General features: G+C 37.5%; 1 protein-coding gene across 3 annotated transcripts in view; it reads left to right on the forward strand.

Moving 5' to 3' along the window:
- The window catches only part of Dock11 (dedicator of cytokinesis 11), a 185,815-nt gene extending 168,769 nt beyond the window's left edge, over positions 1-17,046 (forward strand). For all 3 annotated transcript variants that reach the window (XM_071606715.1, XM_027930845.2, XM_071606716.1), the window contains 7 exons: positions 528-641; positions 1,649-1,795; positions 5,891-6,101; positions 6,468-6,658; positions 7,168-7,268; positions 8,554-8,692; positions 16,586-17,046. In XM_071606715.1, the coding sequence (XP_071462816.1) occupies positions 528-641; positions 1,649-1,795; positions 5,891-6,101; positions 6,468-6,658; positions 7,168-7,268; positions 8,554-8,692; positions 16,586-16,705 (1,023 nt within the window). In that variant the 3' untranslated portion in view covers positions 16,706-17,046. The remainder of the gene's footprint in view (positions 1-527; positions 642-1,648; positions 1,796-5,890; positions 6,102-6,467; positions 6,659-7,167; positions 7,269-8,553; positions 8,693-16,585) is intronic.
- Positions 17,047-18,563: the final 1,517 nt, after the last annotated feature.

The following is an 18,563-nucleotide window of genomic DNA, read 5'->3' on the forward strand; positions in this document are numbered from 1 at the left end:
CCAAAAAAAAAAAAATTATAGTGACATTCAAGATTTTATTAATAAGCTAGAATTAAATAATTAAATTTAGGTCATATAGATGGCCAGGAATAGTATATGAAACAAAAACCAAGATTTGCCACTACTGCTTTTATCAAATCAGTACAAATCCAAAGATTCCTAAGAAGCTTTGTCAGAGTTTCAAAACAAAGGCCCCATTTTCTGACCTCTGCCCCTATGGTACTGAGGATGAAATCCAGATAATATAATATTTTTAAAATATATATTGCCATTGAGGTGAATAAAATGAAGCATGATGTTAGTATATTCAGTGTCATTTTACCATTTTAAATTCTACCCTTAGATCCAAATTTGTTGAAGTCTTTTGTCTTATTGTAACAATGGGGCAAGAGGATGTGAATAGTGCCACCAAAATAGTTTTGAAAAAGAAACATTGATGCTTTTTATTCTTGTGTATTCATCTTGAAGACAAGACATTTAGTGATGGACCAAAAGACAAATCTTATTTGTGTATTTTCATTTTTCAGAAACTTACTCATGTTTATAGAACACTTCATGGAGCTTATACAAAAATTTTGGAGGTTATGCACACCAAAAAAAGACTTTTGGGTACTTTCTTCCGAGTTGCCTTTTATGGCCAAGTAAGTATACTTTATATAGAGTTGTTTTTCTTTTTAAACATTCACTTTTGGTTTTGGTTTGTTACATTACTTCGGTAGCAGTTATTGATTCTAGGATTCTGTCCAGATAGTGCCTATTACAGTAGCAAGGATCTTGCTTTGTAACTTTAAAGTTCTCATTGGTTCTTATCAAGTTCATTAGATCAGAGTACAACCTATAAGGTTTGGATTTCTCTTTCAGTTTCATTTTTTGTTATGCTTCTGATAAAGTATATGTAAACTATCCAGTCATTAAAACTTTCAAATATAGGGCTGGGGTTGTGGTTCAGCAGTAGAACACTCACCTAGCATGTGTGATGCACTGGGCTCAATCCTCAGCACTGCATAAAAATAAATAAATAAATAAGCCAGGTGCGGTGGTGCAGCCTGTAATCCCAGCGGCTTCGGAGACTGAGGCAGCAGGATCACGGGTTCAAAGCCAGCCTCTACAATTTATCAAGGCCCTGAGCAACTCAGCTGAGTCCTTGTCTTTAATTGAACCCAGTGCCCCACATGTGTGAGGCACTGGGTTCAATTCTCAGCAGCACGTAAAAATAAATAAAGATATTGTGTCCATCTACAACTAAAAAAATATTTTTAAAAAAAAGGACTGGGGGTGTGGCTTGGTAGTTAAGCACCCCTGGGTTTAATCCCTGGTACGTATTTATATGTATGCATAATTAAATAAAATAAAGGTATTGTGTCTATCTGCAATGAAAAATGTGTTTTAAAATACATCCAAATACAAAACAGGTAATAAGCATACAGGGAAGGAGGAAAATCTCAAGAAATCTTCAGGCTAATGATATGTTGATATGATTGTGAATTTGAAAATTCTCATTTATTTGAAGGTAAAAAAGTGAATGTATGCATGTAGCTATTAGTAATATTATTTAAAATGCATTTAAAATATATTGTTACTTAGTAGGTTGTTTTTAAATGTTGTTTGCTCATTCAATTCATAAATTATTGACTTAACTTTACAACAGTCGTTTTTTGAAGAAGAGGATGGAAAGGAGTACATCTATAAAGAACCAAAGCTCACCGGCCTCTCAGAGATTTCCTTGAGACTTGTTAAACTTTATGGTGAAAAATTTGGCACAGAAAATGTCAAAATAATTCAGGATTCAGACAAGGTAACCTATGCCCCACATTTTAATATCGTAATTTGTTAATTCTAGGCATGGAACATTGCTCCTGACTTTTTCCTTATTTTAAATGGCAGAGGAGAAACAAGGAAATAGAGACTTCCTGATAGTGAAAGAATGTACACGGGCTGGACTGGGGGTGTAGTGCAGTGGAAGAGCACTTGCCTAACATGTGTGAGGCCCTGAGTTGCCTCCCTAGCATTACAAAAAAAAAAAAGAAAACTAAAATTAAGAAAAGAAAGGATAACGAGGGCGTGGAGTTTCACACCGTAATCCCAAAGACTGGGAGGCTGAGGCAGGAGGATCACAAGTTCCAGGCCAGCCTGGGAAACTTAGGAAGACCCTGTCTCAAAAAAAGACTGGGGATGTAGCTCGGTGGTAAAATACCTGTCCCCTGCCCCTACCCAAGGAAAAAAAGAAAGAAAGATAGGGGCTTTGGAGTCTGAGACCAGAATTCCAATCCCCATTCCTTGTTACTTGCCTGCTGCATGACCATGGGAAAGTATTTGATCTCTCTCTTTCATTTATCTCATTAGTCAGATGGTGATGATAATAGTACCTTCCTTATGGGGTTGTTTTACACATTAAATGAGTTAATATAGAGAAATTGGTTTGAGTTCCTTGTACATAAGAAGCATTCACTACTGCCAGAATGAAAATCTCCTGGCAATGGTAAACACACTTCATTATCTACCATGAAAATCATCACTATGTAGATTGACATATATCTTCTGGGTATGGTTTTATCTTGAACATATGCTTAAAGACAATTAAAATAGATTTGCTGGGGCTGGGTTTGTTGCTGGGGTTATGGCCCAGTGGTAGAGCATTTGCCTAGCATGTGTGAGCCACTGGGTTTGATTCTCAGCACCACATATAAACAAATAAAATAAAGGTCCATTGAAAACTAAAAAATATTTTTAAAAAATAGATTTGCTGATAGGTTCAAAAATTAGTATTTGGCAAAACCTGTTTCTTATTAGTTTCACTATTTTGTACTCTTTTACCAACTTAAGATGATAGATTTCCTCTCTTTGCAGCCAGGTAGTCTTAGTTTGCTCCCACAGTATTGAGCACTGTGTAAATGGAATGGTAATGGAGATCCAGGCTTCTTAAATTCCTTTTTTTAAGCTATATTAAAATTGAACCCAGGGCCTTTTACATTTAGGCAAGCTCTCTGCCTCTGAGCTACATCCCCAGGCCCCAGAGCCAGACTTTCTGAACAATATGCATTTTTCTCTTTTTATCCACCTCTGAACACTTGCCCAAAATCCTGGTGACAAACCACCAACAGGCTGCTTGAGTGCTGACATTGTTATGCATGATATTCTGTTCATTTCCTGTAGGTAACACACATCATGTACAGTTCTTTCTTTTAAAAATTACCATCAGAGCCAACTGAGGCTGAAGCAGGAGAATTTCAACTTTGAGGCCAACCCTGTCACAAAATACAAAATAAAAACAAATGAGATGTAGTTCAGTGGTAGAACACCCATGGTTTCAATCCTCAATACTACCAAAAAAAAAAAAAAATGTTCTTCCTACCTATGGGGTTCCACATCCATAGAGTCAACTAACCATGCACCAAAAGTATTAAAAAGACTCATTTATACTGGACATGAATACACTTCTGTTTCTTGTCATTATTCCTTAAAAATTATAGTCTAACAAATATTTACATAGCATTATCATTGTATTAGATAGTGTAAGTAATCTAGAAATGATTTAAAGTATACAGGAGGATGTATATGTTTTACATGCAAATATTATGCCCTTTTACATGAGGGACTTGATGTTTTTTTTTACTGTATGGAAATAAAATGTATAAAACACTCTTTTACCTTGCCAAAGAACAAAATCTGCTTAAGGATATAGGCAATATAAAATACTCCTCTTAAAGAGGTGAATTGGTATTATCTTCCAATATTTTAACTGTGTGTGTCCTTGAGCCTAATAATTTCACTTAAAATTTTATCTTGTAGATGTACATATATAAGAATATGTTTAAGGATATTCCCTGATGCAAAATTTATATAGCAAAAACCTGGACGTAGTCTAAATGTCCATATGGCTAAATAAATGATGGTATTTCCCATATAATGGATATAGTCACCTAGGCATTTAAAAAATGAAAGATTTATATAAGTGTCAGTATGAACCCAAAAAGATCTGTTATGAAAGGGAAAAAGAGGTGAGATGTAGGACTCTGTGGTTAGTATGACATATTCGTATAAAACCTGGATATTCACATATACTTATACAGGCTCAGGAAATTTCAGGAATATTTATACAAAATTGTCAGTCATGGTTACCCCCGAGGATTGAGATCAGAGTCTTGATTGTAAATAAATAGTTTTTGCTATTTGTATATACCCTGTGTACTATTAAATATATAATTTTATATATGTGTATGTGTGTGTGAGTGTGTATAAACTTATTAAGGTCAGACACCAGACTTGACCTCTTTTTAATTTCCCTTTTATATTTTGTCTCAATGCCAGTAGATTTTCCTCAGGTCTCTCTGGTGAACTCTACCTTTTTTTTCTTTTTAATGGGAGAAAAAAAAATTCTGGAGATAGGCAAAAAAATAGAATGGTTTAGAGAAATTAAAAGATTCTAAGAAATTTAATCTGTCCTGTCCATCCTCCTGTATATGTGGGGGGTAGAGGGAGAGGGATACGGAAACCGTGTGTGTGTGTGTGTGTGTGTGTGTGTGTGTTTCTGGAGAGGGGCAAGGATATTGGTCAAGGCAGATATAGTTGGAAAATGATCCTGGGAACTGTCTATAGAGTTAATGAAGATATTCTTAGAATGAGGGGTTGAGAGTCCTCAATGAATCTCTAACAGAGACGATGCTGGGATTTACATCATGGAATTTAGATCACTCATGAAATGGTTCACAACTACAGCTAGAGGTTTTTTTGTGTTGTTATTGTTTATTTTATTTTTGCAGTGCTAGGGATGGAACCCAGGGCCTAATGAATATTAGGCAAGCACTTTACTGTGGAACTGTACCCCAACCCTACAACCTAGACTTTTGTGGCTCTAAAGTAGAATCATTGTGTGTTCTTGTCCTCCCCTTTCTCCATAGGATAGGATTAAAATAATTCAGTCAAGAGTACCTACTCATAATTTCCAGCACTGCTTGTGAATTTCTAAATTAGTAAGCTTTTCTGAAGGGTAATCAGATAATATATACCAAAATCCTTAAAATCATGTAAACTTTTTAAGTAAGAAATTTTCTTTTAGGAATTTATCTTAAGGAAAAATCAGAAAAAATAAACATAGTTTTAAATTCAAGGATGTTCATCAAAACACTATTTGTAATAACAAGAAGTTGGAAAAGCAACTTAAAGGTATCAGCCAGCTGTAGTGTCACACACCAGTAATCACAGTGACTTGGGTGTCTGAGGCAGTAGGATTGCAAGTTCAAGGCCAACCTCAGCAACTTAGTGAAGCCCTAAGCCACTTAGTGAGACTTTTCCTTAAAATTAAAAATAAAATGGGTTGGGTTGGGGATGTGGCTCAGTGGCTGAGTATCCTGGATTCAATCCCCAGTATCTGTCTATCTCTGTGTGTATGTATGTGTGTGTGTGTGTGTGTGTGTGTGTGTGTGACACATACACACACACACACACACACAGTAATCAATTACTCCAATATAGAACTCTTAAGATATTTTTATTCAGGTAGAATTCACACAATTAAGTATTTTAAAATATTTTAAGGAGTCAGATGACAAAAATGTTTAGTATGTTATCAGATTTCTGAATATACATGCATAGAAAAAATATTAGATGAAAGTGTGAATAATGGTCATTGTTGGATGATAGGATTATAGTAATTTTTATTTTCTTCCTACATTTCTGTAGTCTCCAAATAGGTTTCTGTAAGTTCTTATAATCAGAAATAAATGATCCTTAAAAAAGAAACGAAGACCTCCTCCAGGTGTGTACTCAGTTGGAAGCACAATCATAACGGCAGTGATTCTCATGTGATCTCAAAGGAGTAAATTACCTACATTTCATTTTCCCTTCCATTGAATCTTAAAAAAAAAAATTAAAAACTTGTCTTATTTTATAGGTAAATGCCAAAGAGCTTGATCCAAAATATGCTCATATCCAAGTCACTTATGTGAAGCCCTACTTTGATGACAAAGAACTCACAGAAAGAAAGACTGAGTTTGAAAGAAATCATAATATCAACAGATTTGTTTTTGAAGCTCCTTATACTTTATCAGGCAAAAAGCAAGGTTGTATAGAAGAACAGTGTAAACGCCGGACCATTTTGACTAGTAAGTAGGACTTTTCATGTTAACTTATTATTTGTCATGGTCCTTTTTGATAAACACAAGTACCAGCTGGCCAGCAGGAACTTGTAACTGAAATTGTAATCATTTGTTGTTTTACTGTTCAGTTATAAGTTTGTACAAACATGTCCTTGTGATAAACCATCATTTTCCCATATGTCATTCATGATTGCTTAGACATGTCTCATAAAGGGAATTTATCCCTTAATCCTGAAGCAGTAAGTTCTATATAATACCTTAGGCATCTTCTAGAAAAAGCATGGAGAGAATTAAGCACAATGAATTTTTTTAAAATTCAACTATTTGAATTTGATTTTCTAAACTTAATAAATCAATCTTAATTTTTAATAGCTTCAAATTCGTTTCCCTACGTGAAGAAGAGGATTCCAATACACTGTGAACAGCAGATTAATTTAAAGCCAATTGATGTTGCTACTGATGAAATAAAAGATAGAACTGCAGAGCTGCAAAAGCTTTGCTCCTCTACTGATGTGGATATGATTCAGCTTCAACTCAAATTACAGGGCTGTGTATCTGTACAGGTAAGTTGTGTTAAACACTTCCTAATATTTCTCTTGCTTTCACACAGGCATAGAGCAAGCATTAATTGTAATTGTGTGTTATGCTCTCATTGAGTGCAAAAGCCTGTATTTCTTGTTAACTTAAGAAATTATGTTTAATTTCTATAAATTTCCATAATGTCAAAAGACGTTAAACAAATCCCTCTGACTAACCAAGCCCTATATTTACATATCAGAAATCATTAACTAATTTAATTAGAGTATCATTTTTCCAGATTATGTGCTTTAGTTAATGATTTTTCATATAAACTTGTTGTAAGCATAAAAAACTTCTCAGATATAGGTTTCTTATAGTTTGGTTATGTTTTTGGTGCTGAGGATGGAACCCAGGGCCTGTGTATGCTGGAAAATCAGTGTGCGACTGAGCCATGCTTCTGGCCCTTGAGCTTTTTTAATAAAAAGGAGAAATGCAAAAACTTCTTCTGACTACATGCTGATAATTCTCTCACTTTTCTCCTTTCTTAATTTAGGTCAATGCTGGTCCATTAGCATATGCAAGGGCTTTCTTAAATGATAGTCAAGCCATCAAGTATCCACCTAAGAAAGTAAATGAGTTGAAAGACATGTTTAGGTAAGCATTTAGTAATTTTTAGATGAGACATTTATTCTTTTCCTTGTTTTCTTCTAAAAACAACAACAAAGTATTTACCAGATAATACCCCTACAAAAAGGACATTCTTTGTGTACTTTTGTAATAGCTAAGTGACCTCTGGATGGTACTTTAAGTAGTGAGGAAATTCATGATCTGTTTCATGCTACAGGATATTAACAATGCCCCAGTGACCCAAGAGATTAAATGTGCCAACTTATTTTATTGCTTTGGATATTGTAAGTGACACAAACACAAACCTACATTCATTTTTTGATTTCCTTCTTTGCCCGATTGACCTTGTGTTATAGCATTTCGTACCATTTAGGGTAGAAGTAAAAGTGGGGCTGGAAGGGTTGCAGAGGCGTTTACTCCTATCCTGTATTCTTGCTTCCACTTGGATTCTGCCAGTCTAGGACATACAATATCTTGTGTGCACTAAGCAACCCTGTAAGCTAAGGTATGTCTGAATGAACCTTACATTTGAAAATCTGTTGAATTTATAAACAGTTTACATTCAGAACACGAGAAACAGTTGCGTCAAACAGACTAAGGATAAATATGATAACCTATCTACTCATCTACTCCTGACATGCCATTTACTTTTCCTGTTTGTGTGTTATCAGCTGTTCCAGGTTGCAGAGTAACCAGTAGTCATTCATTCACCAATACTTATTAATAATGCCTGCCTGGATCCTATAAAAAAACTCTACTAGTTGCTATGACAGGGATATAAAACATATGGGCAATGAGGTACTTTGCCTCCTCAGACATACACTATAATTGTGGACATTAAACATAAACACATAAAATAATGAAAAAAAAATACTTTTATGATGGTTCTTCAACTCCCTATCCCCACTCTTGCCTGCCCAAGAAATATTCTTCACACCTCTGGCATCTAACACTGTAATGGGCATATAGTAAACTGAAAATAAATTCTTTTTGAATGAATGACTTACTGTATGCAGATACAAACTAATGTTAGCACAACTTCAATGGCATAATAACAAGTAAATAACTGAGCAAGCAGGCTTCCTAGGGGGTATGTTTTGATTTAAAAGAGATAAGAAATCAGGACAGAGGTGGAAAAGGAGAAAGTATTTCAAGTTAGAAAGTGACATTAACAAATGCACAGTGAGAAAATAAAGAATTCTCTTGTTTCCCTCTGGGCAAGTCATGCTTAAAGTGAATTATCAAATTGATTGTCAAGTGAGACTTCCTAAAAATAAATAATGAAACCTTTATCTTTGTCATCCATCCATAGGAAATTCATACAAGCATGCAGCATTGCACTTGAACTAAACGAGCGACTAATTAAAGAGGATCAATTTGAGTACCATGAAGGGCTAAAGTCAAATTTCAGAGACATGGTGAAAGAATTGTCTGACATTATTCACGAGCAGGCAAGTATTAAGACTGGTTGTAAACGAAAACATGATCTGGAGTCCCTAAAGTGTTACTTGACGAAAATCTATAGTTTTAAATATGTTTCGTTCAAATTATTTGTTCTGTACTTTAAAATTTGTTCATGTTCTCTGTAATCAAAGTTGAAGCAATTATTTAAAACTGTTACTGAAGCAATTATCAGTAATAAACCATTTTGTTCTTTGTGCTACAATATTAGAGGCACTAGCTGAGCAAATCTGAATAGATCTACTATGAACATGGGTTAGATTCTCTCAAGAAGAATCCTAAAGAAATGAAATGATTAGCTCAGTCCCCAAGTCCCCAAATACTATTCCTGTCTTGGCTGTCAGAAACTACATACTGTGGTTTAGGTGAGATCCTGAGTTATTTCCAAAACTTGGGGATTGTCTTCCTACGCTTACAGCTTAGAAAACTATGTTTATGTATACTTAGCATTTTAATCTATCACTGAAGGTTAGGGATATTTACTGCTAACAAAACACAGCCTGAATAATAGAAAAGCAAAGACCGGATTATCACAGCCAAATTATGTCATCACTAATTATCACATTTATAGACCTACTGACCCTTATGGAAACCTAAGTACTACTGAACTATGCTGGTAAGATCCATTCCTATATTGGGGCCTTGAAATTCATGTTTGCAACCACTTTGTACATGCATTGTCCCTTAACCATTTTAACATTTTAATCACGTTCATAAAAGTTGCAACATGTCAGACTAGTCCCTCAGTGACTGAGCTTTTTAAGCTTATCATAAAGTCTCCTTCATTTCCTTGCTAATAAAAACACCAAATAAATATTTTCTTTAGAAACATTATAAACACTGAATATTTAAGAAATAAAGATGGGGCTGGTGTAGTGGCACTTGCCTGTACTCCCGGCAACTCAACCTCAGGTAAAAGGCCACAAGTTCGTGACCTGCCTAGACAATTTAGCAAAACACTGTCTTATAATAAAAAATAAGAAAGGACTGGCAATTTAGCTCAGTTGTAGAATGCCCCTGGTTTCAATTCCTAGGACCACCAAGAAAAAAAAATTAAAGATGGGTCTGAGATGGTAGTCCAGTGGTAGAGCACTTGCCTAGTATACCTGAAGCCTTGGGTTCCATCTTTCAAAACACTCAACAAGACCAGCATAGAGGAGGAAAAGTTCATGGTTTCAGAAGTTCAAGTCCATGGTTGGCTGACTCTTATCACTTCACCTGAAGTGAGGCAGAACATCATGACAGAAGGCTAGCAACAAAGGAAAAGTGCTCACTTCGTGGTGCCTAAGAAGCAGAGAGAGGGAAGGAGAGGAGCCGGGAGGAAGGATGCAGTCCTTAAGGGCACAACTCCAGTGACTCACCTCCTCCATCCATGCCTCTTGGGCTCAGAGATGACGCGTACACAAGGCTTTTTTCAAAGCTAATTAGGATATAGCTTTCACAATTATATCATTTTGAATATTCCTATATTAATATTGGTGCTTCAGGGGGGTACCTCATATCTGAACCATAACATTCTGACCCTGACCCCCAAAAGCTTATGTCCATTTCCAAAAGTCTATCCCCATGGTCTTAACAGTTCCAGCATTGGCCCAAAGTCCAAACCTAAAGTCTTATCAGGGATTCAAGGCAAACTTGGCTATGATCCCCTGAAAAATTGAAAAACAAGTTATATATATCCTATGCATAGTGGAACAGAGTAAAAAATTCCATTCCAAAAGAGAATTAGGGGCTGGGGATATAGCTCGTTTGGTAGAGTGCTTTGTCTCACATGCACATGGCCCTGGGTTCAGTCCCCAGCACCCGCCCAGCCCCCCACACACACACAAAGAATTAGGAGCATGAAAAGAAGGGATGGGATCAAAGCAAGACCTAAACTCAGCCAGGCAAACACTTCCTGTAGGTTCACCTCAGGCATCTGGGGTGTATGGCTGCTTGATGTGCTTTTCAAAGGGCTTGGGAATCCCTGCTCCTTTGGCCTTGCTGGTTGAACCCACTTATCTTTCTTTTTGCCTGTCTCTGTCTGCAGCCAGCAGCTTTCCTTTTCAAATATTCCACGTTACTGGCATCTCTTAATCTTTGGGAGGGCCTCCACTTCGGCAGCAGCTTCCTTCTTACAGCTTTATGCATCACCCTCTCAGGGGAAGCCCACAGGAACTCCAAACCTGCAACACTGCCTGGCCTCCCAGGCCTGCCTTTGAAATTTTGGTGGAAACTTCCATGACCTCTTAACTCCAACATTCTGTAATCCTGAAGAATCAGCATCACCATCTGCTGCCAGCTGGAACTGTCATCAGGCTACCTTGGACCAAGGTTGCAGCCGTCTGAGTGGCTGAGCATAGTGAAAAACTTCCTAGGCCCCCCTGTGCCATCAGGGTACCTCATTGATCTCAAAAGGATTTTTACTTTTACACCCTTGAGGCTGTGATGGGTGTGGTCTTTCCAATTTGAGAGATCTCTTCAAGCTATCTTTCCTAGTGTATCTGCAAAGACTTAGCACCTCTTTAGGGGATGTAATTTCTTCAACAACCACAACTATTTACCTTGTCCCCAGTTTTGCTCACCAGTTTCTGGCCAAATTGCAAATTTTTAAAATCCTTCTCTGCTTTCTGCTCCCAGTTCTCACAGAAAACCTGATTAAAAGCTGATAACAATATCCATAACACCACCTGAATGCTGTGTTGCCTTGAAACATCCTCTGGCAGATTAATTAATCCATCATCTTTACATCCAGCCTCTCACAAAATGTAAGAACATGGACAAAATGTAGATAGCCTCTTTACCAGAATATAACCCAAGTGACCTTTAATCCAGTTCCCAATAGATTTCTCATTCCCTTTTGAAACGTCGTGGGTACAGCCCTTGCTGTTTTCATTCTGATTCTCTGAGCTCCCACCAGAATCGCACATTAAGCTCTGCTAACAATATTATATTGCTTCTCCAGCCTTATGTCCACACTTTTTAAACACTTACACACAGTTCCAACTTCTCCTAAACCACATGGTCAGGTTAGTCACAGTGATGACCCCACTTCTCAGTACAATTTCTGTTTTAGACAGCTTTTCATGGCTGTGACCAAAATGCCCAACAAGATCAACTTACAGGAGGAAAGTTTATTTTTGGCTCATGATTTCAGAGGTTTAGTGTGTGGTTGGCCAACTTCATCACTTTGGACCTGAGGTGAGGCATAACATCATGGCGTAAGGGCAACAGTGGAGGAAAGTTGCTCAGCTCTTGGCTCCTGGGAGCAGAGAGAGGGAGGGTGGAGCCACATGGAAAGAGAATATCCCCAGTGGGGGAATTCCATCAAAATAAATGATCAGTAGAATAGAAGAAGGGGATTGATGGGAGGGAGGAGGGACAGGTTAAGGGAATAATAGTGAAATGAATTTGATCTAACTTCCCTAGGTACATATATGATACCACAGTGAATCTTACCTTTAAGTATCCACAAGATACTTAAACAAAACTAGAGTAGAGGGGAGGGAAAGGGGAAGTCCTGGGGACTGAATTAGAGCAAACTATACTCTATCCTCCAGACTGCATTGAAACTGAATACCCTTACCTGCCCATGCCCCACATCATAAAGAAGAAGGACTTTGGGTTACTCTCTCTAACTTTGCCCTCTTTCAGCAGGAAGCAGCTTGGAGATGTTGTCACCCATTTTCCCATAGAAATTGAATGTAGAAATGACAGTTGGGAAATGTAACAGTGTCCACTTCATGCTTGGGATATAGCCCTTGCTGCTCTGCCACTGCAACTTATTTTTAAAATGGACGCGTTTCTGGGGGCTGGGGTTGTGACTCAGTGGTAGAGCACTTGCCTAGCATGAGTGAGGCACTGGGTTCGATTCTCGGCACCACATATAAATAAAATAAAGATCCATCAACAAATATTTTTTAAAAAATGAACACGTTTCTCTCTCTTCCTCTCTCTGTGCTCCTCCCTAATCTCGAAGGAAACAGGATTATCTTCATTCGCCATCATAGGTAGATTCATTCTGTCTTTGAGTACACACCCACCATAGCAACAAAGTAACCCAGACTTTGGGGATGGTACCAAAAGATCTCAGAAATGACAATATTCCAAAGTAACAAGTGAATTACAACTCCAGCAGAGAACACTTGGAATATAGCCTTTGAGTCACCTGTTTAAAAGCCCCCTATTCCTGCTGAAGGACAGAATCACAGCCTCTGGGACAGGAGTCCCCTGTGTTTCTCCTTTGCTAACAAAGCAATAAACCGTTTTCCTTTTTCTAAAATAATAATAATAATGCTTTTATGTCAAATGAATCCTAACATATAACTAAAAGTACCAATAAAAATGTTAAAAAGTTTTTTAAAAGATGTAACTGGTTGCAGTGGTGCACACCTGTAATTTCAGCAGCTTGGGAGGCTGAGACAGGAGTATCAGGAGTTGAAAACCAGCCTCCGCAATTTAGTGAGACCTTGTCTCTAAATAAAAATATAAAAGAGGGCTGGGGATGTGACTCAGTGTTTGAGTGGCTGGGATCAATCCCCAGTATGGAAAAAAAAGGATACAGTCCCAAAGAACTCACCCCCAGTGACCCACCTCCTGCAGCCTCACCTCCAAGGGCCCAGAGTTGCCACCAAGCACAAGTCCTTTCAAATTAGGATGGACCGATTAGGTTACAGCTCTTTTATAATCTAGTCCTCTCACCACAATATTCCTGCATTAATAGGAGCTTTGGGGTCACCATCTCTTGTCAAACCATAACAGATCTACAGCACCAAATTTAGAAGGAAAGAAATTAGCTGGGCATGGTGGCGCACTCCTGAATTCCCAGTGGCTCAGGAAGCTGAGGCAGAAGGATCACAAGTTCAAAGCCAGCCTCAGCAATTTAGCAAGACCCTGTCTCTAAATAAAATATTTTAAAAAGGGCTGGGGATGTGACTCAGTGATTAAGAGCCTTTGCATTCACTCCCTGGCACAAATAAAGAAATTGAAAATCATTAAAAGAAATGACGGGTGTAGTGGCACATGCCTGTAGTCCCATCAGCTCAAGAAGCTGAGGCAGGAGGACCACAAACAAGTTCAAAGCCAGCCTCAGCAATTTAGAGAAATCCTCAACAACTTAGCAAGAACCCATCTCAAAAAGGGCTGAGGTTGTGGTGAAGTGTCCCTGGGCTCGATACCCAGTACCAATAAATAAATAAACAAGGACAATTATAGCCTTTCAGAGAATATATTTTCCTTTTCGGTGGGGGCATGAGTACCATGGATTCAACCGAAAGGCACTTTACCACTGAGCCACATCACCAGCCCTTTTTGTTTTTGATTTTGAGACAGGTTCTGGCTTCAAGTTTGCAATCTTGTCTCAGCCTCCAGAGTCACTGGGATTATAGACTATGGCACCCAAACAGAGTATACATATATTCTTAAGGTTGGCCCTGAATTTGTCCTAGAATCTGCATTTCAGATTGCTTGAAGACAGTCACCTGCTGTGGGAAACTGTCACAAATGGTGGGCTTACAAATACATCCAGTGCTTGGTAACCAAGGAACTGTGGTATAGCAATGAGGAAAACCAGAGCAGGGAGACTAGAACAGAAAGCTAGTCAATTTTTCAGTGAAATTCTGAGTTCATTTTGTTTGCTTTTTATTAGAGCTATGGGAAGCCAGGTGCGGTGGTACACAGCTGTGATCAATTCCCAGTACTGTTGAAAAGAAAAGTGCTCTGAGAAATTTAATCGCAGTTAGCCCAAGGTTACACTAGATTTCTACGTCATTTCCAACCATTTTCATCTCAGTACCGAGAATCAGTCAGCCAGACTTTCATCATTCCATATATTTAATGAGTCCAACCACTCCAATCTCCTATGTACCCGTTTGGGTGTTTTTTTTTTGTTGTTGTTGTTTTTTTTTTTTTACTGGAAATTGACCTCGGGGGCACTCGACCACTGAGCCACATCCCCAGCCCTATTTTGTATTTTATTAGAGACAGAGTCTTACTGAGTTGCTTAGCACCTCGGTTTTGCTGAGGCTGCCTCAGCCTCCCCAGCCACTGGGATTATAGGCATGCGCCACCGCTGAGATTAACAGGCATGAGCCACAGTGCCCTGCCTATGTATCCATTCTTGATCACTAAAAAAAAAAAAAAAAAAAAATTTCCCCTGGGGATTGAATCCAGGGTTGCTTAACCACTGAGTCACATCCTCGGTCATATAGATATAGATATAGACATGATTTTAAACTCATGATCCTCCTGTTGTTGCTTCCCAAATTGCCGGGATTACAAATGTGTGCTACTGCGCCCTGCAATGGCTGGAAATCTTGTTGGTTTGATCCTGGAATCTGCTTTCTGCATCTTCTTGGCCTACTTAGGAATGAGTACAAACAGCTCCAAGTCTTCCCTCTTTACTGATAGCTTTCAGAGGCTCCTTTTTCCCTTCCTCCCTAAACCATCCATGTGATCATAACTAGGAAATTGGGGAAGCCTTCCATTTCCTTTACCATCTGTATCTCAAGCTCAGCCCTGAGAACAATGGGTTGTATCTATCTTCAATATAACCGTTCTGAAGTATATATTGTTATCAAATAGACTACAAAATTTGTTCCTAGAAACTGGTCAAAAAATTTCTATTACTTGTAATGCATAGAAAAAACAGCAAAACTTCTTCACAAAAGATGTAAAACAAGCCCGGGTGTGGTGCACATGCCTGTAATCCCAGCGGCTTGGAGGCTGAGGTAGGAGGATCTCGAGTTCAAAGCCAGCACACCTAGCTGTTATGAGGCTTTTATAAAAAGACGTTTCTCAGGGCTGAGGTTGTAGCACACTGGTAGAGCGCTTGCCCCTCATGTATGAGGCACCAGGTTTGGTCCTCAGCACCACATACAAATGAACAATATAAAAGTATTGTTTCCATTTCCAACTAAAACAAACATTTTTTAAAAAAGAAATCTCTCTATTATAGGCTTTATTTAAATTTCATGGTTTGTAACATCACAAATAAGATGATTCAATACTGCCATTATAGACCAATTTGAGGGTTTAATATTGAGGCTTCAAAGCGTATCTTTTTTAAAAGATTTTTGTTGTTGTTATAGTTGGATCCAATACCTTTATTTTACTGATTTACTTTTATGTGGTGCTGAGGATCAAACCCTGCGCCTGGCACATGCTAGGCAAGCACTCTAACGCTGAGCCACAACCCCAGCCCACAAAGTTTATCTTTAAGACCAATTAATGGCTTGAGATTTATGTTAGGACTTAAAAGAAGTAGCATATAATGTGTACACTATTCTTACCCTCCATCTACTCTAAGCATAAAATCTGTATACATTTATATACTTATGGGAATATAACATTTATATTTTATATTGATGAAGTTCTTCCATTTCCCAGAAAAATCTTCTGTATCATTTAGCTCATATAATCATAGTGTCTTTAAAAATATGTGACTCTCACTTTTTTCTTCATTTAGTATTATTTCTAAGTCTACAGGGAAGGAGTATACTATCTACATATTTTAACAATCCAACAAGTGATTCTGAGAACCACTAGGTTAGAAGATGATCCATAAACTCTGTAGTCCACTGTTAGAGATCTTATGCTGACCATCTGTTGAAAAAAATTAAGATTGCATTATCTCTTGCTTTTTTATTGAATTTTGCATTTATGATCTTTTGTTTTTCTTAATAAGTAACCAGATTTTTTCTGCTTTTTTTGATATGCTGCCTTTGTAAAACAGCTTTGAAGACTTAAGTCGGTAATGTTATTCTTTACTCTTTCTGCTTTTTGTCATTTTAAATAGCTCAGTGTCAGTGATGAATTGAAATATGCCTGTAATTTTATATACACATTCTTTTTTTGGCAGTAGCTATTTTTCTGCATGATAACCATGTGGATTTCTTTTGTTTTAGATATTACAAGAAGACACAATGCATTCTCCCTGGATGAGCAACACATTACATGTATTTTGTGCAATTAGTGGTACATCAAGTGACAGAGGTTATGGTTCCCCAAGATACACAGAAGTATGAAGAAATGTGGATGCAAATGACAGACTGAATTTCTCAGGAATATTTGGAGCTGTGCAAATGTTGAAATTTGAAGATTTGATATACATGGAGTGTTTCCTCCTGACACCAAAATTTTCATGCTTTCAAACAGGGTGCTTACATATTTGTAAATATTTAAGCAACTTGAAAGTGCCTGGAAATTGCACCACTGTGCTTGGTTTGTACTTTTTTAGGTAAATCTATATGCTGAAAAGTAGAGCTCAGAAATGTTAATTCATTTTGCTTAATTATTGCTTAAAACAATAAAGGTACTATGTAAAATTGTATAATGGAACCCAATAAAAGGTAAAACTTATTTGTAATTAGAAGTGAAGGATATAATATTTTGAATTTAACGTTTTCCTCAATAAGAAGCTCAATTCATTATCATACTAATCCTTGGGGGGAGAAATTTGATTAAAATTTCCATAAAACAGGGATATTTCAAACTGGGGGACAACTTGAATTCTTGCCTGTTAGTAGTCAAGGCTGAACTGGAGGAACCAAATGAATTGTTCATCAGAAAATTATCAGACTGAAAGGATATATATCCTTCATGCCAAGTTTATGATATATATATATATATAATTTTTATAAAATATATATATTTACAAGCTATAGATAAATATATATATGTATATATCCTCTATGCCAAATTTACTATTCCTTGCTGTTTCAATGTGGTGTTGCTGGGTATTCCTATTGCTCTCTTTTCCACATACAAGATGAGGGATTTATACAGGGCACAGGTTTCCTCAGTAAGCAGTATTTGTTGCCAAACTTGGTCTGGATGTGTCCATAAAACTAAATAAAACACTTCTGAGAAATTGCAGTCAGCACATCCTATGCAACTTCAAAACTTTATCAGCAGTCCAAGGTGGGAATTTTGTAATGATTCTTTTCTTCAGTTGCAAGGTTATCAAGCATTTTGATAGAACTTAATGGTTGCAGTATGTCTTGGGTCAGTATACATAACCACCACAGGTTTAGCAACTGCTAATTTGGGATTATATTCCTATGTATGAAGAAATCTCAGATTACCTAAATAATTCAGGAGAAACCAAGATATAAGTGATCCTAAGAATTTTGGCTGCCTCCTGTACATTTCAAGTTCTAGACTTACTTTCATTACATAGTCTAGCCTGTATTGTGGATGAAAAATAGACATTGAGATATAAATGATCACATAGAGCCTTGGCTTTAAAATACTTTCTGATAGGGGAAGTCTTAGGGATTATGCTCCCGGCTTGGCCATTTTTCTTCACATGTCTTTTTTTTGGGGGGGTGGGTACTGGGAAATGAACTCAGGGGCACTCGACCACTGAGCCACATCCCCAGCCCTTTTTTGTGTTTAATTTAGAGACGGGGTCTCAGTTGCTTAGTGCCTCGTGTTGCTGAGACTGGCTTTGAACTCACAATCCTGCCTCAACCTCCTGAGGTGCTGGGATTACAGGCATATGCCATTGTGCCTGGCTCCATGTCATTTTTAAGTTTTTAGGGCAGAGCCAGGTGCAGTGGCACACACCTGTAACCTCAGCAACTGGACAGGCTAAATAAGGCCGGAGGATCTCAATTTCAAGGCCAGCCTGGCAACTTAGCAAGACCCTGTCTCAAAATAAAAAGGGCTGGGGATGTTGATCAGTGGTTAAGCATCTGTATGTTCACTCCTTGTTACTAAAATAAATTAAAAAAACTTTTAGGGAAGTATGAACTTATTTATTGAAAGTTAATTTTGTATTTTAATGGGAAACTTTAAAGTATATCTGTCATGAATGTGTAAGTAACTGTCACCTATAGTGAATACTGCTATGTGATGCTGAGAGTAAGCCACCTTGGGGAA

Source organism: Marmota flaviventris, chromosome X (genome assembly GCF_047511675.1).
Source record: "Marmota flaviventris isolate mMarFla1 chromosome X, mMarFla1.hap1, whole genome shotgun sequence".
NCBI classification, from domain to species: Eukaryota; Metazoa; Chordata; class Mammalia; order Rodentia; family Sciuridae; genus Marmota; species Marmota flaviventris.